This window comes from Salmo salar, chromosome 05 (genome assembly GCF_965601325.2).
Source record: "Salmo salar chromosome 05, fSalSal1, whole genome shotgun sequence".
Taxonomy (NCBI): Eukaryota; Metazoa; Chordata; class Actinopteri; order Salmoniformes; family Salmonidae; genus Salmo; species Salmo salar.
This window is the reverse complement of record NC_138295.1, coordinates 11,937,009-11,964,248: the sequence shown is the minus strand read 5'-3', so window position 1 is coordinate 11,964,248 and position 27,240 is coordinate 11,937,009. Positions and strand designations below refer to the sequence as shown.

At 45.1% G+C, this 27,240-nt stretch overlaps 2 protein-coding genes and 1 non-coding gene across 3 annotated transcripts; 1 reads left to right on the top strand and 2 right to left on the bottom strand.

Moving 5' to 3' along the window:
* Positions 1–725: 725 nt before the first annotated feature.
* LOC106604251 (uncharacterized) lies at positions 726–2,821 on the bottom strand. The gene is made up of 2 exons (XR_014392277.1): positions 2,548–2,821; positions 726–2,256 (listed from the first exon to the last, which is right to left on the bottom strand). It is a non-coding gene; the product is annotated as an uncharacterized LOC106604251 (transcript).
* Positions 2,565–14,102, top strand: LOC106604250 (germ cell nuclear acidic protein). The gene is made up of 13 exons (XM_014198717.3): positions 2,565–2,980; positions 3,141–3,253; positions 3,777–3,987; positions 4,303–4,369; positions 5,591–5,640; positions 6,997–7,054; positions 7,138–7,217; positions 7,596–8,012; positions 9,266–9,431; positions 10,910–11,060; positions 11,267–11,402; positions 11,664–11,868; positions 13,030–14,102. The coding sequence occupies exons 1-13, from the start codon at positions 2,833–2,835 to the stop codon at positions 13,259–13,261; spliced, it is 2,034 nt and encodes a 677-aa protein (XP_014054192.3). The 5' UTR covers positions 2,565–2,832; the 3' UTR covers positions 13,262–14,102.
* A 6,875-nt stretch (positions 14,103–20,977) lies between these two features.
* On the bottom strand, positions 20,978–26,942 carry LOC106604249 (uncharacterized). The gene is made up of 5 exons (XM_014198715.3): positions 26,624–26,942; positions 25,883–26,044; positions 25,292–25,420; positions 22,536–22,673; positions 20,978–21,929 (listed from the first exon to the last, which is right to left on the bottom strand). The coding sequence occupies exons 1-5, from the start codon at positions 26,624–26,626 to the stop codon at positions 21,840–21,842; spliced, it is 522 nt and encodes a 173-aa protein (XP_014054190.1). The 5' UTR covers positions 26,627–26,942; the 3' UTR covers positions 20,978–21,839.
* Positions 26,943–27,240: the final 298 nt, after the last annotated feature.

Genomic DNA, 27,240 nt, shown 5'->3' with positions numbered 1-27,240 from the left:
GCACTCTTTGAGAGAGGTAGTTAGCAAACCAGGCCAAAGACCCCTCAGAGACACCAATACTCCACAAGAATGGAATGGTCTACCGTATTAAAAGCTTTGGCCAAGTCAATAAAAATAGTAGCACAACATTGGTTAGAATCAAGGGCAATGGTGACATCATTGAGGATCTTTAAGGTTGCAGTGACACATCCATAACCTGAGCGGAAACCAGATTGCATACCAGAGAGAATACTATAGACATCAAGAAGCCAGTCAATTGATTATTGACAAGTTTTTTTCAACACTTTTGATAAACAGGGCAAAACAGAAATAGGCCTATAACAGATAGGATCAGCTTGATCTCCCCCTTTAAATAAATGACGAACCATGGCTGCCATCCAAGCAATTGGAACCCCAGAAAGGAGACAGATTTAAAAGGCTTGGTGATGATAGGGGCATCAACCTTACAGAAGGGTCTAAACCACTGACTAATATGTTTTTTTTCGTGTCACGTTTCAGGAATTCCTTTAGCACCTCAGACTCAGTGACCACCTGCAGGGAGAAACTTTGTAGCGGGGCAGGGGAAAAAGAGGGAGAAGCGTTGGGGCTAGTCGCATTAGAAGGGGTGGGAGATGAGGAAATGTTGGACAGGCAAGGAGGCATGGCTGAGTCAAATAGGAATCCTGACTTCATGAAGTGGTGATTTAAAGAGCTCAGCCATGTTCTTACATGAGCAAGAACTCTGATTGCTTTTTTTCATTTAACCTTTATTTATACAGGTAATTCACATGGAAATACAATTAAGTTTGCAAGAAAAGAAACAAAACATTTGAACAGAAATGCACACATATCCATAGTACGGTTGTAGAAGATGTGATGAAAATATGATGTAGAAAACTCCCAGATGCTGAAGAAATGTATGGAAAATACATGTTTATCCGTCACGTAGAGCAGGGCATGGGACCGTGTCAGTTCTATACATTCGATTTTCTATCTGAAGGTTTTACTCTACTCAGGATTAACTCCATTGTCATATGTTCTCACTGTTGTGAACAGTCCTCATGTGTCTTTTACAATTTGCTTCATCAGTAAAGCATCTGCTACAGTAGCTGCAACAATAGGATTTCTCCCCTCTGTGGATCTTTATATGTTTAGTCAGGTTTCCACGCTCAGTGAAGCGTTTCCCACATTCTTGGCACTGATGTGGTTTCTCCCCTGTGTGAACTCTCATATGCCTGCTCAGGGTTCCTCTTTCAGTGAAGCTTTTTCCACATGTTTTGCACTGATATGGTTTCTCCCCTCTGTGGATCATCATGTGATTGGACAGGGTATTCTTCTGTGTGAAGTATTTCCCACATTCTTTACACCTAAATGGTTTCTCCCCTGTATGAGTTCTCATATGATTTTTAAGGTGTACTTTCTGTGTGTAGCATTTACTACATTGAGTACACTGAAATGGTTTCTCTCCTGTATGACTCCTAATATGTGTTTTGAGATCACCATTCTTGGAGAAACATTTGCCACAAACATGACAAGAAATGTTTTCTTCAGTATGAGTTTGTAGATGACCTGTCATACTTTCTGTAGAACATAAGTATTTTCCACACACACCACACTGGCATTCCTTATGCTCTGTGTGTGTTTTTCGCACATGATAGATTAAAAAACCGTATGACAGAAAAGTCTTCCTACACACCTTGCAATAATGAGTATTAACACTAGAGGATGTCAAACGGGGCAACATTGTGGCTGTCCTCTTTTCTCCTTTATTTGTCTGTTTTCTTTTTGATTTGAGTGTCTTAGACCCTGATGGCTGTCCTCCACTCTCCTCCTCATCATCACTTTCCATGTTTTCACTCTGAGCTGCAGAACAGTCTGGAGTTACTACAGAGAGGGGCTGAGAGTCATTGGCTGGTTCTGATACTCTGTAATTCTTTCCATCAGGTTCTGTTTTGATCTCATCAGTTGTGTAGGTGAGTAGAGAGTCTCTCTCTCTGTCCTCCACAGTTTGGGTTTGGTGTAGATGTGATGGCTGAGATTGGTTCTCCTGATCACAGTCACTTTCCACACAGGGAGAAGTGAATATGAACTTTATGAGATCAGCCTCCCCCAGTCCTTGAAGCTGCTCTTCCTCCTGATTGGTCCAGAGTTCCTCCTGTTCCTCTTTAATCTGTGTGAGCTTTGGGTCCCCCAGACTGGGGCTCCACTCCTCCTCACAGTGCTGCTGCTCAGGGGGAACCTCCTCTTCAGATATGGGGAGTGTGAGCTGGTGGGGATCTGATGATGAAAAATATGAAAAATAAGAAATATATAGTTGCTGATAATTAAATAAATATTTTGTCTAACCCTAAATGCAAAGTTTTTTTCGGCAACTACAAAATGTTAAACAGCTAGCTAACTTGTTTATTGGTTTTGGTACACAGAGAATACTGCTGTGGGATTCAAAATTACAATTGCAGCTTTGCTTTTGTACTTGTATATTTACAATCGTGTATCTTAAGCTTCTATCTTGCCAAGTTTCCATATGATTGAAGTGTGTTAATACATTTGCAAGTCGTCAATGCAAACCTCTGTGTGACTTTATCTGTCGGGTGAAAACCAAATCCAACAGTCTTCGTAGACGATCATTCTCCTCCGTCGAACGGGAGATTTCTTCATGCAACTCCACTATGGTTGTCTCTATGGCTATGGATATCTCTGTAGCAGCCGCCGTTAGTCGTTCAGTAACATACCCGTTCAGCAACTGTAGTTTAGACATTTTGAGCGAAATAAGTCAACAAATTCGTATTATTATTGTGAACAAAGCAACCATTTGTTTGACTTCGGCCTAGTTCCGCATCTAGCTACGTCATTATGACTCGTTTTCGAATAGCCAATGACAACTTCCGGTATAAAAAAAAATACAACTTCCGGTGTGCAGTTTTGAATTTTCGTTGGTTCTATTCAGTCGCTTTCCGAAACGTGGGCGCAAAGCAAAAAGTTCTTATCATCATCCTCAAAGGTAACGTTATGCCACGATTCGCGAACATCAAAACATATATCTTGTTTTATGCATTTCCCAAAGATGGCTATCCAGTGGCAGAGCTACAGTAGCTATCAGTGGTGGGTACGCTACCTGGGCATGTTTTCAGCAGATAATTGTTATATTGTCTCCTTTACAGCGAGATACACAGAGAAAAGTACCATGGATGACGACAATCACAGATTATTTCAAAGAGTTTCACAGAAACTGGGCTGGACAGAGAAGGGAGGGTTGGAAACAGCAGAAGAACAGGTATGTTGTTATCTTACTTAACTTGGTCACATTAATCAGAACTAACAGTGATTATGTTATCAATTGCACACTATTCCATATGAAGTGCACTACATTTGACCTGAGCTGTGTTCGAATACTCATACTAACCTCACTAAAAACCGTACTATTTGTGACGTAAATTGAGTATGTAGTATGCTTATTGGTCATGGTATGGATAGAGTTTGGATGCCAAAAGTTCCCGGATGTCGTGCTACGTTCGCCAAAACACGATACTGTTCGTTTACAGTATACTAAAATTAACTAACAGTATGTAGTATATTCATTAAGTATGTAGTATACAGTACGTTAGTATGGGTATTCAAGCACAGCCCTGGTCAAAAGTACTGCACTCTATATGGAATACGGTGAATAGTGCACTATTTTTGATCGGAGTACTATACAGTACGTTAGTATGGGTATTCGAACATAGCCCCGGTCAAAAGTAATGCACTATATAGGGAATAGGGTGCCATTTCAAACACATCCCACGTTTTCTTTACAGCTGATTAAGAGCATCAGTAAGACTCGGCGTCCGGCCACAGGCGTTCACTTCTCCAGGGGTGCTCAATACCTTCCTCCCCGAGTCCAGCTGCATCTGCCAGACAGTGAGGAAGAGGATGACGGAGGCTCAGGGAAAGAGAACCAGGTCTCCAAGGGCAACAGTTACAGGACCAAGGTGTTGATAGAGTCCAGCGATGATGATTTCGACCAGTGTAAGTGAGGGTCAGTGGGTTGGGATGTCTATTATAATAAAGGGCCTGTTAGACATGTTCTCTGCTTCTGTGCCGAGTGTCTCCTTGTTGCAATTTATATTAAACCTGGATTGATGTTTGATTGACTTTACCTACGACTGCTGTCTTTTTGTTCACCTGGAAGATTCCTTTACACCTGGTCCAGAGCTGTATGAGCATTGGCCAACTCCTGATTATGGTTGTCATGGTGCCAAACATGTAGGTCTATGACATGATAGCCATGCATTGAAATACTGTAGTTGAATGAATTAATCTCCATGTTCTTCTTGTCTGTAGTTCTTGTGGAGCAGGCTACACCCAAAGCTGCTTCTCGGAAACATTTCAGTGCTGCTAACAAAGTCAGGTAAAGTAGTGATTCGCACAAATGCTGTGTAACCAACGGTTATGGATGAAGACTGTCGGGAAAATAAAATAACCTTTAAAAAAATGTGTTTGCCGTGGAATAAACAGCTCACTGAAGATGGGACGGCATTCGTGCGGTTTAGTCCGTTTCAAACATGGTGGATAAAAGAAAATAGTTCACTCAGGCCGTTTACCATTGAAAAAAAGTGGTCAGTTCCGTTCTGCTTAATGGGGTGGTTATCCCATAGACACCAATGAAATAGCAGCAGGGTCTGGTCTGCTTAGTTCATTGACTGTAATGTAAGCAGAAAAAATGAGGGAGTGGGGTGTCTCGCTTCCATCTCTGTCCGTTTCTGCTGTAACAACGTGATGAAACTTTTTTGCTCCTTGTTGAAACAAGCAAACAAGTCTTCGATTCCCTAGGCTATACCTCCCACAATGCAGCAGCAGCACACATAGAAATAGAATGAATAGAACAGACTTGGAACCTCTAACCCTGGCAATTTGACTGGTAAACTCATGGGTACACTCGAAATGGCTGCCTGGTATTGTGATGCAACAACCATGGTCATGTAGAATGTTCATTCAAATGATGTTAACTGATGTGGCTCAGGCAATGGAATGTCATTATTGTAATGTCACGTGACTTGAATCAACAAATTACAGCACATATTTTAGCACATATTTTACTTCCTGCTTTGTTCATATTCGTACACTCACAATGGCTGCCAGTCCACCCATTATGCCATCATTGACTTGAATGGGGACACCTGTTCTATTAATTCAATTTCTATGGCAGCACATACAGTCAGGAGCGGAGAAGAGTAGAAAATGTAATAAAAAAATAAAATAATGTTTACGTTATTATGGTGAACGCTGTCATTTGGCTGGCTAATTACAGTCATCCAAAATTCCATGACCGTCACAGCCCTACTTCCAGCCTATAGCCTTGTAGACTTAGGTCTCTATTCAGTCTGGATAATTGAAGCCTTACAGCCTTGCCCAATAGAAATCTAAACGTAATGTCTGATTGAGGAGACATGCAACGTTTACCGTGAACGCAATACCCACTTACCTGGGAACGTTGCGTTTAAATTTCAATCACGCTGTAAAGCTGAACGTCCACAATACGGATTGAATAGTGCCCTTAATTCCATTTCATCTATCTGGTCATTCAATTGTACAAAATGTGTTGTTTATTTTCTGATTCTCTCCCCTCTAGTGAACCAGTCCTTGTATTAAGCTCAGACAGTGATGGAGGCTTTGAAAACTGTAAGTACCATACTGATGCCTTGACTTCTGCATTAGTGAAGTCATGTTTTCTATTGGGTGAGGTTTCAGAATTCTTTATTGAAACAATGTTCTATGTCACTTCTGAATGGGTGTTTGTCATGTCTAATTTGGTGTATGTCATTTCTAAGTCAAACAACAGTATTGTTTATGACTGTCCAGGACCCCGGTTTCCTAAAAGCATCTTAAGGCTAAGTTCGTTGTTAGAACCTTCGTAGGAGCATCATTAAATCTCACAGCTGTTTCCCAAACCCATCGTTACTAAAGTCGTACTTGAAAAGGCTAATTATTTCCCGGCTGCCCCAAACCACTTGTAGAACAGCAAAGTGCGTTGTTAGATGTATCACTTTATACACAGACGATCTCCGGTAAACATAATTAACATCTGTATCAGTCTCTCTGTGACCGCCAATAACTTCACAACCAAGTTGACTACAAATACATAGTTTCCAATGTCTTCGCAATTGTTACAAACAAGCAAAGGATAAAAAGATTTGAAAACAAATCTTAAAATAAAAACCCGGGATGACTGCATTAAAAGATAAATAGCCTACCTACAGTATAGACTATAGGCTTGTATATTTAAATGATATTGAAATCAATTTCATGTTAGTTCAATTGTTTTATTTTGCTATTTGGATACTGTCTGTCATTTGTGCCTCTATATTTCATAATGTGTAGCCTAACATGCCAAATCTGTGAGTTAGTGCATTATTATAGCGTAATCGTTAGAATAAGCCGCCTCAATATTTGCAGCCGTAGATGACAGGAGCTGATCTGTCATCAGTATTGTGAAATCATTCTAATGTTTAAGGTAAAATTTGAATGGAGAAAGCTGTTCCGAGAGCAGCGCTGCTTTTCTTTTGATCCTATCAGTATTGACACTTTCCTCAACGACCAACTTGTGAACGTTCTCTCTGCGTGGTCTTCTGGGAAACATGTTACATCTTCGTCTGTTGTAGTGAAGATGACTCGTAAGTTCCATCGCTACCGGGAAACGGGCCCAGGTCTCTTCGATGTCTCCTCACTCATGTCATTGTTCCCCATGATGAAATCGGGGAGGGGACTGTGGCTCGCTCTCTGTCCGTTCATACATTAGTCACATGCGATATCTCAGACAGCACTGGCCTGCTTTTTCAGAAACTCTGGTGAATGATGCGTCTTGTCATAGAGATCCCACATTTACAAAATTACACTGATTGGCCCTTTTGGGAGCTTTAGTAATTAACAGAAATGTGTGAGTCACAGCAGAAGAGGAAGATGCAAAGCAAGAGGTATAACTGGCTCTGCGTCATTCATGTTTACTGTTCCCTTGTGTCTTCTCTGATGCCCCTGAAGTCCTGAGCCGTGTGAAAACTCCCAAGCCCAAGGAAGCGGAACGTGACAGTGTAGACAGGTACAGTGGTTTAAACCTCTTACCGTGACTATGGTCCCTATCGTGTGTTAAATCCTCAGGTTTATCTCCTGTTTTGTCCTCAGCCTCAGAAACTTTATTGTCGACAGCTTTTCCTCCGACGATGACTTTGTCCTCCAGAAGAAAAAAACACCTACCTCCAAAGGTAACACTTCTGTGTCCTTAATGGCAACCTATTCCCTATATAGGGCACTACTCTATTCAAAAGTAGTGGACTATATAGGGAATAGGGTGCTATTTGATACACTACCATTAACCGTCAACATGCATGCTTGTAATGAACTGAAATCTGTTTCGAAGAAGTTCTTTCTGCTCAATTTCAGTTCAGCACTGTGGTGACTTTTCTTCACATAGCCAGAATTGAAGTAATACCCAGGAAGCCTTGGTTAATTTGATATATTGTCACGGGTAGGGGGCGTTGTTAGGCCAACAGCGTTACCTACTCAACAGTCACTGTCTGTTTAACTCATGGAGATATTATGATTCAGTCCCAACAACAGGTCACTGTGTCTGTCTTCTACAGGTGCCTCTAACGCCCCTAAACCGTCATCCTCCCAGCTCCCAGTCAGAAGACCCCTGTCCCAGTGTGACTCCCCAGTTTTCCTCAGCAACAGTGAAGATGATGGTATCGTGATGAAGAGCACGTGGAGGACGCGCCACCCTGTGCGCCAGCCGCCGACGTCTCGGACACACAAAGTCAAAGTTCCACAAAGTAACCAGGAGGACATCTTCTTTCCCTCGCCCTCCCCTCCTTCTCTGGCCTCTCCCAGCTCTCCTCCTCTCCCCTCTTCCACCCCGGCCCCCCTTCCACAGCGGGCCCACTCAGCCCCGTCGACGCTGGAGGACTCAGCCAGCTCAGAGGAAGAGTTCCTCAGCTTACTGGAAAGAATTAAGAAGAACCACAAGACCGGCAACACCCCAACACCTAAACATAACACAGGTAACACCCCAACACCTAAACATAACACAGGTAACACCCCAACACCTAAACATAACACAGGTAACACCCCAACACCTAAACGTGACACAGGTAACACCCCAACACCTAAACATAACACAGGTAACACCCCAACACCTAAACGTGACACAGGTAACACCCCAACACCTAAACGTGACACAGGTAACACCCCAACACCTAAACGTGACACAGGTAACACCCCAACACCTAAACGTGACACAGGTAACACCCCAACACCTAAACGTGACACAGGTAACACCCCAACACCTAAACGTGACACAGGTAACACCCCAACACCTAAACGTGACACAGGTAACACCCCAACACCTAAACGTGACACAGGTAACACCCCAACACCTAAACGTGACACAGGTAACACCCCAACACCTAAACGTGACACAGGTAACACCCCAACACCTAAACGTGACACAGGTAACACCCCAACACCTAAACGTGACACAGGTAACACCCCAACACCTAAACGTGACACAGGTAACACTCCAACACCTAAACGTGACACAGGTAACACCCCAACACCTAAACGTGACACAGGTAACACCCCAACACCTAAACGTGACACAGGTAACACCCCAACACCTAAACGTGACACAGGTAACACCCCAACACCTAAACGTGACACAGGTAACACCCCAACACCTAAACGTGACACAGGTAACACCCCAACACCTAAACGTGACACAGGTAACACCCCAACACCTAAACGTGACACAGGTAACACCCCAACACCTAAACGTGACACAGGTAACACCCCAACACCTAAACGTGACACAGGTAACACCCCAACACCTAAACGTGACACGGGTAACACCCCAACACCTAAACGTGACACGGGTAACACCCCAACACCTAAACGTGACACAGGTAACACCCCAACACCTAAACGTGACACAGGTAACACCCCAACACCTAAACGTGACACAGGTAACACCCCAACACCTAAACGTGACACAGGTAACACCCCAACACCTAAACGTGACACGGGTAACACCCCAACACCTAAATGCGACACATACCTAAAAAATAAATAACTTGTTCCTGGAGTTGGATCAGAGAGGGTAACATAACAAAGTAAATCTGCACGATGGTATACTGCTCCCAAAGTGTTTAAATATATCTCCTATATTTCTGCCAGCTGTGGTCTTTAATTGGTACATTCCATTATTTGTTTCTGTATAATTTCATCTCATTGGCTGCTTCCTTGTGTGTGAATCCAGGGCCCAATCAGAAGCCCTCCCTGTCAGCTCCACGGCCCAAAGCCTCGAAAGAGGCGGGCCCTCGGCCGGTAGGGAGAACACCATTGGATCTGAAGACTCCAGCACAGCTGCTTGTCACTAAACCCTCAGAGACCAGACTCCAGACCAGCAGCCTTTCGTCCTCCAGGTAATACTAAGCAGGGCCTAGGACTGTACCTCAATACTGTACTGAACAGGGCCTAGGGCTGTACCTCAATACTCTACTGAACAGGGCCTAGGGCTGTACCTCAATACTCTACTGAATAGGGCCTAGGGCTGTACCTCAATACTCTACTGAACAGGGCCTAGGGCTGTACCTCAATACTCTACTGAACAGGGCCTAGGACTGTACCTCAATACTGTACTGAACAGGGCCTAGGACAGGGTGTACCTCAATACTCTACTGAACAGGGCCTAGGACAGGGTGTTGATCAATACTCTACTGAACAGGGCCTAGGACAGGGTGTTGATCAATACTGTACTGAACAGGGCCTAGGACTGTACCTCAATACTCTACTGAACAGGGCCTAGGGCAGGGTGTTGATCAATACTCTACTGAACAGGGCCTAGGACAGGGTGTACCTCAATACTCTACTGAACAGGGCCTAGGACAGGGTGTACCTCAATACTCTACTGAACAGGGCCTAGGACAGGGTGTACCTCAATACTCTACTGAACAGGGCCTAAGGCTGTACCTCAATACTCTACTGAACAGGGCCTAGGACAGGGTGTTGATCAATACTCTACTGAACAGGGCCTAGGACAGGGTGTTGATCAATACTCTACTGAACAGGGCCTAGGACAGGGTGTTGATCAATACTCTACTGAACAGGGCCTAGGACAGGGTGTTGATCAGTACTCTACTGAACAGGGCCTAGGGCAGGGTGTACCTCAATACTCTACTGAACAGGGCCTAGGGCAGGGTGTACCTCAATACTCTACTGAACAGGGCCTAGGGCAGGGTGTACCTCAATACTCTACTGAACAGGGCCTAGGGCTGTACCTCAATACTCTACTGAACAGGGCCTAGGACTGTACCTCAATACTGTACTGAACAGGGCCTAGGGCTGTACCTCAATACTCTACTGAACAGGGCCTAGGGCTGTACCTCAATACTGTACTGAACAGGGCCTAGGACTGTACCTCAATACTCTACTGAACAGGGCCTAGGACTGTACCTCAATACTCTACTGAACAGGGCCTAGGGCTGTACCTCAATACTGTACTGAACAGGGCCTAGGGCTGTACCTCAATACTGTACTGAACAGGGCCTAGGGCTGTACCTCAATACTGTACTGAACAGGGCCTAGGACTGTACCTCAATACTGTACTGAACAGGGCCTAGGACTGTACCTCAATACTCTACTGAACAGGGCCTAGGACAGTACCTCAATACTGTACTGAACAGGGCCTAGGACAGGGTGTTGATCAATAGTCGAATATGTCTCCTCTCCGTCATCTGATCTACACTGATCTAAGAACATAGGATCAGTGAACTGTCTGTCTGCCTGTGTGGTAAATACAGTAGTGTAGTATGTCTGTTTGTTTTTCTCCTCGGGGTGTTAGACTCCAGGCTGTGTTTTTCTCCTCGGGGTGTTAGACTCCAGGCTGTGTTTTTCTCCTCAGGGTGTCAGCAGCAGGTTGTATGACTCCGGGATGTTTCCTCCAGTCTCTGTCTGGACCAGGCTCCATCTTCAGCCGTAACTTCAAACAGATCAAGGAGGAGCTCACCAGCAAACTGTATCGCCTGTACAACACCAGCGTGTTCGACAGCAAGGTACACACACACTTTAAGCATACATAGGCTATACAGTGTTAAACACACAGGTTATAAGCATACATATACCTCCATATCACTTGGAGAGTGATGAAGATGCCATCTTATACAGTGTTTTGCATTGACCTACACCATAACATCATGTGACCTGGGATTATCTTGCATGTTTTACCTCCTCTTACCTTTGTAACATCATTGTGCCCCAGCTGCCCAGTAACATGTCAGTGAGCTGGAATAACAAGATGAGAAAAACTGCTGGCTACTGCATCACAGGGCAGGAGAGAGGAAGTGGGAACCGATACGCCCGCATCCAACTCTCTGAGAAAGTCTGTGACTCTGCAGGTAAGGCTTCACTGGTTGAAAAACGAATGACATGACGTTAAATCTATCTTGTTATAACGTTGAAATTACGTTCTGGTGAAAGTAATTTAAAGTCAAACTTGAATTTGAACAGCCCGTGTCTGTATGATTAAACCTGTGTAAAAAGTATCCTGCTTTCTCCCACCTTCCCTCATTCTCACCCATCCTTCCTCTCCTCTCTCTCCCATTCCCCCCCCCTCTTCTTTTCTCTCCCGTGTTACTTTCCATCCTCCCTCTTGCCAGACCGCCTGCGGGACACATTGGTTCATGAGATGTGCCACGCTGCCACCTGGTTGATCAACAGTGTGAGGGATGGGCACGGCCCCTTCTGGAAGCTGTACGCCCGCAAGGCCACGCTGGCACACCCCGAGCTGCCCATGGTCACCCGCTGCCACAGCTATGACATTAACTACAAGTACCAGTACCAGTGCAGCTGCTGCAAAAACACGTACAGTACCAGTCAAAAGTTTCATTTCAGGGTTTTTCTTTCTTTTACTATTTTCTACATTGTTGAATAATAGTGACGACATTAAAACTATGAAATAACACATGGAATCATGTGGTAACCAAAAAAGTGTTAAACAAATCAAAATATACTTTTTTTTGATTCTTCCAAGTAGCCACCCTTTGCCTTGATGACAGCTTTGCACACTCTTGGCATTCTCTCAACCAGCTTTGAGGTAGTCACCTGGATTGCATTTCAATTCATTTTAATTAACAGCTGTGCCATGTTAAGCTCATTTGTGGAATTAGCAAAGAGAAACGACAGTCCATCATTACTTTAAGACATGAAGGTCAGTCAATCCGGAAAATTTCAAGAACTTTGAAAGTTTCTTCAAGTGCAGTCGCAAAAACCATCAACCACTATGATGAAACTGGCTCTCATGAGGAGCGCCACAGGAAAGGAAGACCCAGAGTTTCCTCTGCTACAGAGGATAAGTTCATTAGATTTACCAGCCTGAGAAATTGCAGCCCAAATAAATACTTCACAGAGTTCAAGTAATAGACACATCTCAAAATCAACTGTTTTGAGGAGACTGTGTGAATCAGGCCTTCATGGTCGAATTGCTGCAAAGAAACCATTAGTAAAGGACAGCAATAAGAAGAGACTTGCTTGATGGCTAAACTTGAAAACCTATTGGTGGCTAAACTCAAAAACCTAATGGTGGCTAAACTCAAAAACCTAATGGTGGCTAAACTCAAAAACCTAATGGTGGCTAAACTCAAAAACCTAATGGTGGCTAAACTCAAAAACCTATTGGTGGCTAAACTCAAAAACCTATTGGTGGCTAAACTCGAAAACCTATTGGTGGCTAAACTCAAAAACCTAATGGTGGCTAAACTCGAAAACCTATTGGTGGCTAAACTCAAAAACCTATTGGTGGCTAAACTCAAAAACCTAATGGTGGCTAAACTCAAAAACCTAATGGTGGCTAAACTCAAAAACCTAATGGTGGCTAAACTCGAAAACCTAATGGTGGCTAAACTCGAAAACCTAATGGTGGCTAAACTCAAAAACCTAATGGTGGCTAAACTCAAAAACCTATTGGTGGCTAAACTCAAAAACCTATTGGTGGCTAAACTGTTCTCTTCTTCCTGCCCTCTGTAGACTCGGTCGTCACTCTAAGTCTCTGGACACCCAGAGGTTTGTGTGTGCCCTCTGTTCGGGTCCGCTGGTCCTGCTCGCCCCCGCCAAGCCCCGGGCACCCACGCCCTTCGCCAACTTCGTCAAGGAGAACTATGGCAGTGTTCGTCAAAACCTGGTGGGTCAGAGCCACGGTGAGGTAATGAGGAAACTCAGTGTTGACTTTGCCACCAAGACCAAACTCAGCCCGAACTGAGAGGGAGGGGTCAGCTGTCCCTATATTTCACTAACTGTATCCTTGGCTTGAAGGTTTTCACTGGTCTCACATGATTTGCTAGGTGTGAAAGAGATGAGGTGGAATCATTCTGAGGCTGTTGGAGGGTGTGGTTACATGGATCTGGATTAGCCCTACACTGCTCTTGTCTCGGACTATAAAGCACTCAGGATTTTAATAATAAGACATGTTTTTTGTTCAGGAGTAGCTGTAAAAACCCTCGCTGAACATCTATTCTTCTGTTAATTCCTTGAAGGTTTCCACTGCTCTGATTTGAAGCAATGATGGGATCCTTCTCTTTCAACCATCCTAATGTGTAAGATTAGTGGGATCTTCAAGTTGATAGGTCTGTCTTAAATACCTCTGTGGTTATATCAGGTTTTCAGAGGCAGCTATGGTGAGTCTGTCATTCCTTACCTCTGTAACTGGAGTCTCACCATTACAGTGAAGTGAGCCAAGAGACACACTGAACAGTGACTAAAGGCAACGTGAATCAGTCGTATATTGTTGTTAAGCCTGCCTGTGCCATGGTTTCATACCATTCAAATATCATTTTTGGGGCTTTAGAGATTTAAACATATGGTGACAAACTGTTTTGAATTACTTGAAATTGTAATAATTGAAAATTATTGTAATATTTTTTTCAGGTATATTTTTGTTCCATTAAATTTTAATCAGCGCATAACAGGCAGATGTGGAAACTTCTCATTCATGCGAGGGAAATGTATGTAAAAAAAATTACGTTTGTCTTAATATTTGTGTTTTTTTCCATGTTTTGTTGATGACAACGTTGAATTTTTTAATAAAGGTTTGATGTTGTACACATCCGTGTCAACTGCAATATAAACATAGCTGTTGATTTGCTGGTAGACTAACATTACTAAGGTGAAGAATGTTATCTCACTCTTGTTCATTACAACCATTCTGTTTGCTTTTCTACATGTATCATCTCTGCAAACTACTCCTCTCCACTGGTCTATTCACTCAGCTATCCAGATTTACCATTGCAGGGAACAATATCAGCCTAGTGGTTCAGAAACGACAAATATAGTGTTATCAAAATTCACAAGCTACTTCAGGACAAACACAGGTGACGATGAGGTATACGTAGTGGACAAAACATTAAGAACACCTGCTCTTTCCATGACAGACTGACCAGGTGAATCCAGGTGAAAGCTATGATCCCTTTTTGTTGTCACTTGTTAAATCCACTTCAATCAGTGTAGATGATGAAGAGGAAACCGGTTAAAGAAGGATTTTTAAGCCTTGAGACAATTGAGACATGGATTGTGTATGTGTGCCATTCTGAGGGTGAATGGGCAAGACAAAATATTTAAGTGCCTTAGAACGGGGTAAGGCAGTAGGTGCCAGGTGTAACCGGTGTGAAATGGCTAGCTAGTTAGCGGGGTATGGGCTAATAGCATTTCAATCTGTGACATCACTCGCTCTGAGACCTTGAAGTAGTTGTTTGCCTGTGGCTTTTGTGGAGCGATGGGTAACGATGCTTCGTGGGAGGCAGTTGTTGATGTGTGCAGAGGGTCCCTGGTTTCGAAGCCCATGTAGGGGCAAGGAGAGGGATGGAAGTAAGACTTACACAGGCGCAACGGTTTGTGTCAAGAACTGCAACGTTGCTGGGTTTTTCACGCTCAACAGGTTCCTGTGTGTCTCAAGAATGATCCACCACCTAAAAGAACATCCAGCCAACTTGACACAACTGTGGGAAGCATCCCTGTGGAACGCTTTCAACGCTGTGTAGAGTCCATGCCCCACAAATTGAGGCTGTCCTGAGGGCAAGGGGGGTGCATTATGGGTAAAATTGTGACTGTCTGACCGATCTACGAATAATATTGAGTAGTTTTTTATGTTGTAAGGTGATTTGTAGTTCTGTCAGTTGGCAATCACCTGCCATGTCAAATAAGACTGTTGTATTGTTAAGAAAAAAGACGGACAGATAACACAGGCCCTATGGCCCATTAGCCATTTCCCCTTGGGTTGAGGGTTCAGGATTGGTCTGTGACTGCAAACCCAATGTTCACAATGGGTTATGTCCCCCACACTGGCTGCTGCGCCCACTAATCCAATATCCCCTAGTCATTGGCTGGAGCTGATCAAACGCTCTCCTGTCATTGGCTGGAGCTGATCAAATGCTCTGCTCTCATTGGCTGATGGAGTTGACCATAACTTGGTTGGTTGGTGGTTTGGCCGGTAGCAGCAGCCTCTGCAGTTCCCTGGACAGGTAAACCTTCTATTTTCAATGGCTTCTTTACTGACATGTTGGCTAGCATGTTCTCTCATACTAAAATGATGTTCATGTTAATCATGGAAATAAATTGAGTTCAAATACATGGCTATTTGAGTATTTGTTATTTAAATACTTATTTTCTGTCTGAGTATTTTTAAATAATGTGGGCCAAATCAATTACTTCAATTGTAAGTATTTTTACATATTTTCAAATAATTTTCTATAAACAGTATTTTAAAATACTTAGAAAGGGTATTTTATTCAGTCTATTCAAGTATTTTTTAAATACTTTCTATGTGTCTTTGAAAGTAATTGAAATTCACTAAATACACTGCTCAAAAAAATAAAGGGAACACTAAAATAACACATCCTAGATCTGAATGAATGAAATAATCTTATTAAATACTTTTTTCTTTACATAGTTGAATGTGCTGACAACAAAATCACACAAAAATAATCAATGGAAATCCAATTTATCAACCCATGGAGGTCTGGATTTGGAGTCCCACTCAAAATTAAAGTGGAAAACCACACAACAGGCTGATCCAACTTTGATGTAATGTCCTTAAAATAAGTTAAAATGAGGCTCAGTAGTGTGTGTGGCCTCCACATGCCTGTATGACCTCCCTACAACGCCTGGGCATGCTCCTGATGAGGTGGCGGATGGTCTCCTGAGAGATCTCCTCCCAGACCTGGACTAAAGCATCCGCCAACTCCTGGACAGTCTGTGGTGCAACGTGGCGTTGGTGGATGGAGCGAGACATGATGTCCCAGATGTGCTCAATTGGATTCAGGTCTGGGGAATGGGCGGGCCAGTCCATAGCATCAATGCCTTCCTCTTGCAGGAACTGCTGACACACTCCAGCCACATGAAGTCTAGCATTGTCTTGCATTAGGAGGAACCCAGGGCCAACCGCACCAGCATATGGTCTCACAAGGGGTCTGAGGATCTCATCTCGGTACCTAATGGCAGTCAGGCTACCTCTGGCGAGCACATGGAGGGCTGTGCGGCCCCCCAAAGAAATGCCACCCCACACCATGACTGACCCACCGCCAAACCGGTCATGCTGGAGGATGTTGCAGGCAGCAGAACGTTCTCCACGGCGTCTCCAGACTCTGTCACATGTGCTCAGTGTGAACCTGCTTTCATCTGTGAAGAGCACAGGGCGCCAGTGGTGAATTTGCCAATCTTGGTGTTCTCTGGCAAATGCCAAACGTCCTGCACGGCTGTGGACGTCGGGCCCTCATACCACCCTCATGGAGTCTGTTTCTGACCGTTTGAGCAAACACATGCACATTTGTGGCCTGCTGGAGGTCATTTTGCAGGGCTCTGGCAGTGCTCCTCCTGCTCCTCCTTGCACAAAGGCGGAGGTAGCGGTCCTGCTGCTGGGTTGTTGCCCTCCTACGGCCTCCTCCACGTCTCCTGATGTACTGGCCTGTCTCTTGGTAGCGCCTCCATGCTCTGGACACTACGCTGACAGACACAGAAAACCTTCTTGCCACAGCTCGCATTGATGTGCCATCCTGGATGAGCTGCACGACCTGAGCCACTTGTGTGGGTTGTAGACTCCGTCTCATGCTACCACTAGAGTGAAAGCACCGCCAGCATTCAAAAGTGACCAAAACATCAGCCAGGAAGCATAAGAACTGAGAAGTGGTCTGTGGTCACCACCTGCAGAACCACTCCTTATTGGGGGTGTCTTGCTAATTGCCTATAATTTCCACCTCTTGTCTCTTCCATTTGCACAACAGCATGTGAAATTTATTGTCAATCAGTGTTGCTTCCTAAGTGGACAGTTTGATTTCACAGAAGTGTGATTGACTTGGAGTTACATTGTGTTGTTTAAGTGTTCCCTTTATTTTTTTGAGCAGTGTAGTATTTGAACCCAGGTCTGGCTGACTGACACTCACCTTCAGCTGTCTGACTGTGGTCAATCACCTTCAGCTGTCTGACTGTGGTCACTCACCTTCAGCTGTCTCACTGTGGTCACTCACCTTCAGCTGTCTCACTGTGGTCCCTCACCTTCAGCTGTCTCACTGTGGTCGCTCACCTTCAGCTGTCTGACTGTGGTCGCTCACCTTCAGCTGTCTCACTGTGGTCGCTCACCTTCAGCTGTCTCACTGTGGTCGCTCACCTTCAGCTGTCTCACTGTGGTCGCTCACCTTCAGCTGTCTGACTGTGGTCACTCACCTTCAGCTGTCTCACTGTGGTCGCTCACCTTCAGCTGTCTCACTGTGGTCGCTCACCTTCAGCTGTCTCACTGTGGTCGCTCACCTTCAGCTGTCTCACTGTGGTCAATCACCTTCAGCTGTCTGACTGTGGTCACTCACCTTCAGCTGTCTGACTGTGGTCACTCACCTTCAGCTGTCTCACTGTGGTCAATCACCTTCAGCTGTCTCACTGTGGTCAATCACCTTCAGCTGTCTCACTGTGGTCAATCACCTTCAGCTGTCTCACTGTGGTCGCTCACCTTCAGCTGTCTCACTGTGGTCGCTCACCTTCAGCTGTCTCACTGTGGTCGCTCACCTTCAGCTGTCTCACTGTGGTCACTCACCTTCAGCTGTCTCACTGTGGTCGCTCACCTTCAGCTGTCTCACTGTGGTCGCTCACCTTCAGCTGTCTCACTGTGGTCGCTCACCTTCAGCTGTCTGACTGTGGTCCCTCACCTTCAGCTGTCTGACTGTGGTCGCTCACCTTCAGCTGTCTCACTGTGGTCGCTCACCTTCAGCTGTCTCACTGTGGTCGCTCACCTTCAGCTGTCTCACTGTGGTCCCTCACCTTCAGCTGTCTCACTGTGGTCGCTCACCTTCAGCTGTCTGACTGTGGTCACTCACCTTCAGCTGTCTCACTGTGGTCAATCACCTTCAGCTGTCTCACTGTGGTCCCTCACCTTCAGCTGTCTCACTGTGGTCAATCACCTTCAGCTGTCTGACTGTGGTCGCTCACCTTCAGCTGTCTGACTGTGGTCACTCACCTTCAGCTGTCTCACTGTGGTCAATCACCTTCAGCTGTCTCACTGTGGTCGCTCACCTTCAGCTGTCTCACTGTGGTCGCTCACCTTCAGCTGTCTCACTGTGGTCGCTCACCTTCAGCTGTCTCACTGTGGTCGCTCACCTTCAGCTGTCTCACTGTGGTCGCTCACCTTCAGCTGTCTCACTGTGGTCGCTCACCTTCAGCTGTCTCACTGTGGTCAATCACCTTCAGCTGTCTCACTGTGGTCAATCACCTTCAGCTGTCTGACTGTGGTCAATCACCTTCAGCTGTCTCACTGTGGTCAATCACCTTCAGCTGTCTCACTGTGGTCGCTCACCTTCAGCTGTCTCACTGTGGTCGCTCACCTTCAGCTGTCTCACTGTGGTCGCTCACCTTCAGCTGTCTCACTGTGGTCAATCACCTTCAGCTGTCTCACTGTGGTCAATCACCTTCAGCTGTCTCACTGTGGTCGCTCACCTTCAGCTGTCTCACTGTGGTCAATCACCTTCAGCTGTCTCACTGTGGTCGCTCACCTTCAGCTGTCTCACTGTGGTCGCTCACCTTCAGCTGTCTCACTGTGGTCGCTCACCTTCAGCTGTCTCACTGTGGTCGCTCACCTTCAGCTGTCTCACTGTGGTCAATCACCTTCAGCTGTCTCACTGTGGTCAATCACCTTCAGCTGTCTCACTGTGGTCGCTCACCTTCAGCTGTCTCACTGTGGTCGCTCACCTTCAGCTGTCTCACTGTGGTCCCTCACCTTCAGCTGTCTCACTGTGGTCGCTCACCTTCAGCTGTCTGACTGTGGTCGCTCACCTTCAGCTGTCTCACTGTGGTCGCTCACCTTCAACTGTCTGACTGTGGTCGTTCACCTTCAGCTGTCTCACTGTGGTCGCTCACCTTCAGCTGTCTCACTGTGGTCGCTCACCTTCAGCTGTCTCACTGTGGTCGCTCACCTTCAGCTGTCTCACTGTGGTCGCTCACCTTCAGCTGTCTCACTGTGGTCGCTCACCTTCAACTGTCTCACTGTGGTCGCTCACCTTCAGCTGTCTGACTGTGGTCGCTCACCTTCAGCTGTCTCACTGTGGTCCCTCACCTTCAGCTGTCTCACTGTGGTCGCTCACCTTCAGCTGTCTCACTGTGGTCGCTCACCTTCAGCTGTCTCACTGTGGTCGCTCACCTTCAGCTGTCTCACTGTGGTCGCTCACCTTCAACTGTCTCACTGTGGTCGCTCACCTTCAGCTGTCTGACTGGTCGCTCACCTTCAGCTGTCTCACTGTGGTCCCTCACCTTCAGCTGTCTCACTGTGGTCACTCACCTTCAGCTGTCTCACTGTGGTCACTCACCTTCAGCTGTCTCACTGTGGTCGCTCACCTTCAGCTGTCTGACTGTGGTCGCTCACCTTCAGCTGTCTGACTGTGGTCGTTCACCTTCAGCTGTCTCACTGTGGTCGCTCACCTTCAGCTGTCTCACTGTTTTCGCTCTTCTTTAGGTTATTAGATTGTTAATTGCTTCCAAATCGACATGCCAATTCTGCAATCTTTTATCAAACTCATTTCAGGTTTCAGTCAGGTTCCTTAGGTTTCCAATGAGATTATATCTCGTCATATGCTGGGAGCAACCGACCCATATCCCTCCCTCCCTCTCTCTCTCTCTCTCTCTCTCTCTCTCTCCCTCTCTCTCTCTCTCCCTCCCTCCCTCCCTCTCTCCCTCCCTCTCTCACCAAGTGAACGCTCACTGCAGTCCCCTGTCCCTAAAGCACATCACAAATACCACTGAGCCAGTAGTTTGTTTATGCTATGAAATATTACATGATCCTATTCACAGCTCTGCTGTCTCCCTGCAGGAGTGGAGTCTGGTGAAGAGTCCCAAATGGCAGCCTATTTCCCATAATGTGCACTACTTTGGACCAGGGCCCACAGGGCTCTGGCCAAAAGATGTGCACTATATAGGGAATAGGATGCCATTTGGGACTCAACCTGGCTGTCAATATGTGTCTGATAGCACATAAAGGACTGGCGTTGGGGGAATATAGAAACATTTACAGCATCTGTTACCCATAGGTCTAACCATGTTCAGGGCCTTTGTTAAAAGCATCTCAGAGGAAGAGTGCTGATCTAGGATCAGTTATCCCTTTTAGATGATAATGAATAAGATTATATGGTCAGTGAGGGCCTGATCCTAGACCAGCACTCCTACTTTGGGATGAGATGCTTGATGAGTACGGGCCCTGAATTCATCTTAGAATGAGTCCACTCGTAGCAATAATGTACTAACATTAGACTAGAGATTAAACATGGACGTGTGTGACACTAGAATGGACATTGGCATCCTGGCAACATGACTATAGGACAGCCATCTTGGTCAGGGAAATCTTTCTTTCTAGAGACTTCTCCAACATGGTGACACAGTACATGGATGCATATGGTCAGAACATGCTGTTACAGCAACATGAACTTGTCTTACGAATACACAGAAAAAAAACTGCTTAAAAGGTATTTCATTAATGAATATCTTAAATATCAATATATATCTGCACATGCAGTTTATACGTACAAAACATTCAATACAGGAGATCATACTGTAGATAATTCAAACAGACAAAAATACAAACAAGAAAAATACAGTCACAACTTTCACTTTACATTAGAGTTGTAAGGTGGGTGTTAGAGGGGAGGGGGTGACTAGGGGTAGAGGAGGGGGGTGTTAGAGGGGAGGGGGTGACTAGGGGTAGAGGAGGGGGTGACTAGGGGTAGAGGAGGGGGGTATTAGAGGGGAGGGGGTGACTAGGGGTAGGGGAGGGGGTGACTAGGGGTAGAGGAGGGGGTGACTAGGGGTAGAGGAGGGGGGTGTTAGAGGGGAGGGGGTGACTAGGGGTAGAGGAGGGGGGTGTTAGAGGGGAGGGGGTGACTAGGGGTAGAGGAGGGGGGTATTAGAGGGGAGGGGGTGACTAGGGGTAGAGGAGGGGGTGACTAGGGGTAGAGGAGGGGGTGACTAGGGGTAGAGGAGGGGGGTGTTAGAGGGGAGGGGGTGACTAGGGGTAGAGGAGGGGGTGACTAGGGGTAGAGGAGGGGGGTGTTGGAGGGCATTCTAACTGAGAGACAGAAAAGAGCTATAAAGAATCTAACTGATGAAAGGTCATGACAGCAAGGAGATAAGGAAGGAGACGAGGAAAGGAAGTGGTCTAATTAAACTAGGACAGGCCTGGATAACTGACTAATGACTTGACTAGTACATAACATGTAAAACCAACCCCCAGTCTCCTCTGTATGTCCCCAACCCCACAACACCCTGGTCCAGTCTCAGTACAGGCTGGTCTTCTAACCCCACAACACCTTGGTCCAGTCTCAGTACAGGCTGGTCTTCTTCATGATGCGGAGGAACTCTCCCTGGTTCACCTCTCCGTCTCCATCTCTGTCTGCCTCCTCGATCATCTCCTGGAAGAGTGGAGGTAGGAAGGGATGAGGGGGAGAGGGATGGAAAGGGAGGAGAGGAAACGGGACAGGGGGGGATGAGGGGGGAGAGGGACAGAAAGGGAGGTGAGGAAACAGGGGAAGGGGGGATGAGGGAGGAGAGGAAACAGGGGAAGGGGATGAGAGAGGAGAGGAAACGGGACGGAAAAGGAGGAGAGGAAACGGGACAGAAAGGGAGGAGAGGAAACAGGGTGAGGGAGGAGAGGAAACAGGGTGAGGGAGGAGAGGAAACGGGGTGAGGGAGGAGAGGAAACAGGGTGAGGGAGGAGAGGAAACGGGGGACAGGGGAAGGGAGGAGAGGAAACGGGAAGGGAGGAGAGGAAACAGGGGACAGGGGAAGGGAGGAGAGGAAACAGAGGACAGCAGATTCACAGTAAACAATTAAACAGAAGCCTTAGCAGTAGACCAGTGTATCTCTTAAAAAAACTATCTTGTATCCTAACCCATATCATCCTGTATGTTCACGCTGTGTGTACAGTGCTCTCCAGGTTTGGGGCAAAGGTGCTGTCCAGGTGTGTGTGTGTGTGTGTGTGGTGTGTGTATACAGTGCTGTCCAGGTGTATACCTCACCTGCAGTTCCTCGTCAGTCAGGCTCTCTCCCAGTTCCTTAGCGACCCTCTTCAGGTTTCTGAAGGAGATCTTCCCTGTCTCATCGTCATCAAACAGACGGAATGCTTTCAGGATCTCCTCCTTAGAATCCTTCTCAGCCTGGGTTGGTAGACAGTTACAACACAATGTAATACAACACAATAATGCATGGTGATACAATATCAATAAAATACCCCGTAATACAACACTCTATATATATATCACACACACACACACACACACACACACACACACACACACACACACACACACACACACACACACAGAAAGCAATCAGACCTCTTGACTTTTTCCACATTTTGTTAAGTTACAGCCTTATTCTAAAATGGATTAAATAGTTTTCCCCCCCGTCTCATCAAAAACATGTTTCTAGACATTTTTGCAAATAAATAAAAAATGGAATTATCACATTTACATAAGTATTCAGACCCTTTACTCAGTACTTTGCTGAAGCACCTTTGGCAGCAATTACAGCCTCAAACCTTCTTGGGTATGACGCTACAAGCTAGTTACATCTGTATTTGGGGAGTTTCTCCCATTCCTCTCTGCAGATCCTCTCAACCTCTGTCAGGTTGGATGGGGAGCATTGCTGCACAGCTATTTTCAGGTCTCTCCAGAGATGTTCGACTGGGTTCAAGTCCGGGCTCTGGCTGGGCCACTCAAGGACATTTGGAGACGTGTCCCGAAGCCACTCCTACGTTGTCTTGGCTGTGTGCTTAGGGTCGTTGTCCTGCTGGGAGGTGAATCTTTGCCCCAGTCTGAGGTCCTGAGCGCTCTGGAGCAGGTTTACATCAAGGATCTCTCTGTACTTTGCTCTGTTCCTCTTTCCCTCAATCCTGACTAGTCTCCCAGTCCCTGCAACTGAAAAACATCTCCACAGCATGATGGTGCACCATGCTTCATCGTAGGGATGGTGCCAGGTTTCTTTCAGATGTGACGCTTGGCATTCAGGCCAAAGAGTTCAATCTTGGTTTCTTCAAACCAGAGAATCTTGTTTCTCATGGTCTGAGAGTCTTTTGGTGCCTTTTGGCAAACTCCATGAGGGCAGTCATGTGCCTTTTACTGAGGATTGGCTTCTATCTGGCCACTCTACCATAAAGGCATTGTTGGAGTGCTGCAGAGGTGGTTGTCCTTCTGGAAGGTTTTCCCATCTCCACAGAGGAACTCTGTCAAAGTGACCATTAGGTTCTTGGTCACCTCCCTGACCAAGGCCCTTCTTCCCCAATTCCTCAGTTTGGCCAGGCAGCCAGTTCTAGGAAGAGTCTTGGGGGTTCCAAACATCTTCCATTTAAGAATGATGGAGGCCATGATGGAGGCCTCTGTGTTCTTTGGGACCGTCAATGCTGCAGAAATTGTTTGGTCCCCTTCCACAGAACTGTGCCTCGACACAATCCTGTCTCTGAGCTCTATGGACAATTCCTTCTACCTCATGTTTTTTTCTCTGACATGCACTGTCAACAGTGGGACCTTATATATACTGTTCGCTGCTCTGGCACCCCAATGGTGGAACAAGCTCCCTCACGACGCCAGGACAGCGGAGTCAATCATCACCTTCCGGAGACACCTGAAACCCCACCTCTTTAAGGAATACCTAGGATAGGATAAAGTAATCCTTCTAACCCCCCCCCCCCTTAAAATATTTAGATGCACTATTGTAAAGTGGTTGTTCCACTGGATATCATAAGGTGAATGCACCAATTTGTAAGTCGCTCTGGATAAGAGCGTCTGCTAAATGACTTAAATGTAATGTAAATGTAAATATAGACAGGTGTGTGCCTTTCCAAATAATGTCTAATCAATTGAATTTACCACAGGTGAACTCCAATCAAGTTGTAGAAACATCTCAAGGATGATCAATGGAAACAGGATGCACCTGAGCTCAATTTCAAGTCTCATAGCAAAGGATCTGAATAATTATGTAAATAAGGTATTTCAGTTTTTTTATTTATTCTTAAAACCAGTTTTTGCTTTGTATTTAGGGGGGTATTGTGATGTCATGATGGGGTATTGTGATGTCATGATGAGGTATTGTGATGTCATTATGGGGTATTGCGTGTAGATTGAGGGGAAAAAAAATTGATTTTATCCATTTTAGAATAAGGCTGTAAAAGTCAAGGGGTCTGAATACTTTCCAAATTCACTGTAGTTGGGAACTAAAATGTACAACTCCTGTCACAAATGAATATATTATTTATACAGCTTATCAGCGCACACGCAATATGTTCCCCCTATTGATGATGCTCATTGTGCATTATGGTTAAACCAAAAGATTACATGGAACAAAAATGATATAAAATTGAAAACAAATATATATGTGAAATTAAATTAAACAATAATGTATGTTGATGCTAATATTATGTACAATATCTATTTATGTTGCCTTATGATAACAATAGCCTAATATATTCAACATGCTGTAAACTATTGTCTTTTAAACTTTTCACTCAATTTATTCCAATCACCCTAATAATTATGACACACCCCTCACTATTGTCATTGGTTGAACTAATTGCACAGTTTGTCTACATAACCTGGTTGTAGTATTTATGACATCACCCTGAAGAAGGCACAGTGATGCCAAAACGCTGGTTTACCTGTAGAGTGTGGGACTCTATTTATAGCTTACAATGTTACAAACACTGAGTGTTTGTTCTTGACAGTAAATGATTTATGACAAAAAAATAAATATGATTTATTCACTATGTTGTTTTTCTTACCATCTTCTGAGTCATGACGGTGAGGAAATCAGAGAAGGAGATCTTTCCTGTTTCGTCCTTATCCACCTCCGTTATCATCCTCTTAATCTCCTCTTTCTTCGGCTCAAACCCCAGCGCCCTCATAGCAACCTAGAGAGAGAGAGAGAGAGACAGAGAGAGAAGAACAAACACCACTGTAAATACAACCCATATTTATGTTTATTTATTTTCCCTGTTATACTTTAACTATTTGCACATCATTACAACACTGTATATAGACATAATGACTTTTGAAATGTCTTTATTATTTTGGAACTTCTGTGAGTGTAATGTTTACTGTTCATTTGTATTGTTTATTTCACATTTGTTTATAATCTACTTCACTTGCTTTGGCAATGTTATCATATGTTTCCCATGCCAATAAAACCCTTGAATTGAATTGAGAGAGATAAAAACAGATGGGCTAAAACCAGGTGTGTTGAGTTGGAACAAAAGCACCCTGTGGCTCCCCAGGACCATCTTTGTCACCCGACAGTGTATTATGGGTACTGTAGTACATCATGTTACACAAACATTGTCCCTGTGCATAACCCTGAACCTCTGACCCCTGACCTTTAGCTCCTTGACATCGATGTATCCAGAGGCGTCGGTGTCGAACAGTTCAAAGGCCTCTCTGATCTCCTGTTTCAGCTCCTCAGTGAGCTCCGTCTTGGGGTTGGACTTCTTCCTGGGGGGAGGGACCGGACCCAGGGACGGCCTCTTTACACTGGTTGCCTAGCGATGGCAACAAGGAAACACATTAAGGCTTGATGGGCGTATCTCAATGGTCTCAAGTAGATTCCTTGTCTAATCTCCTTCAGTCCAGCTAGGTTCAATTATTGAGATGTAGCCAGGAGTTGAAGAGAAGGGGAAAGCCTTAGAAGGGTGTGATTTCAATTGATATGTATTGACAAGTCATCTTGTATCTGCAAAAGGCCATTTCAATGTAAAGTCAGATAGGCTAGGGGAAACATGCCATAAATAGGGCGATAATTTAAGTAATAATAAATAAAACATGACTGTCACTATAGCTGGCAACAGAAGGCTAGCGTAGACATGGAAAAATATGCATCACTACTTTTTTCATTCTGATTATTCACATCCCATTATTAACCTTTTCAGATAATATGCACGTGCTTCCATTGAGTAATAAGCAAGTCTAGTATTCCTATAGCACAGCCAGATAGGGTTAATTAATACAGGTTGTGGTAGCCTCAGCGTAGCGAGGCCTTTTGTCATTTGTAGCAGAAGCACAAGGAGCGTCAAAACAGAACTGCAAAACCGTTAATTGCGCTCCAGCATTAGCCTACTCACCATTTCAGATGATCACTCGCGAAGACAGACTACAAGAGAACAGTAGATTTACTGAAGAGTGCTCTGTCTAATATGTTTACGTCCCTCCTCTCTCTCCTCCTATCATCTAGGCAGGGATGAGCTCATAGACAGAAAATCGAACCGTTTATTACAGGGGCTGCAATAACAGATATGCAGTTATTATATCACAATGTTATAATAGGATTAATATAATTTGGGGATAATAAATTAAGTAAATAAAATGTAGATTTCCAGTCAATGAGCGCAGTGTTCAGTCTGTGCTATGATAATTTTGATCTGTGCCCGTGAATGCGCACTCGATTTATCTCCTTCTACACGCCGGGTATACAAAATGGCACATTCAGAATTGAAACAATCCGTATGAACGTCCCGAGCAAGCTAAATCGAGTGCATCTAGTCGGGCGAGAAGATTATTGGTTGTTGATGACATGTGGTATAAAACTCTATATGACAATTGGCTGGATTAATCGTTGGAGCTCTGATCCAGAATCTGTTCTCCGTGCGCCAATGTATGTATAGGAAATATAACGACGGATACAGGATCAGATTTAGGGGCGTTGACACTTCTACAGCTACCCACTGTGGGTGTGGTCTCA

Coding starts and splice junctions, on each gene's coding strand:
- LOC106604250 (XM_014198717.3), top strand. CDS start 2,833: ATGACTCGTTTTCGAATAGCCAATGACAACTTCCGGTATAAAAAAAAA. Junction 4,370..5,590: donor AGTGCTGCTAACAAAGTCAG/GTAAAGTAGTGA, acceptor TCTCCCCTCTAG/TGAACCAGTCCTTGTATTAA. Junction 9,432..10,909: donor AGCAGCCTTTCGTCCTCCAG/GTAATACTAAGC, acceptor TTTTCTCCTCAG/GGTGTCAGCAGCAGGTTGTA.
- LOC106604249 (XM_014198715.3), bottom strand. Junction 25,421..25,882: donor TCGATGTCAAGGAGCTAAAG/GTCAGGGGTCAG, acceptor CTCTCTCTCTAG/GTTGCTATGAGGGCGCTGGG. Junction 21,930..22,535: donor TGACTGACGAGGAACTGCAG/GTGAGGTATACA, acceptor CCACTCTTCCAG/GAGATGATCGAGGAGGCAGA.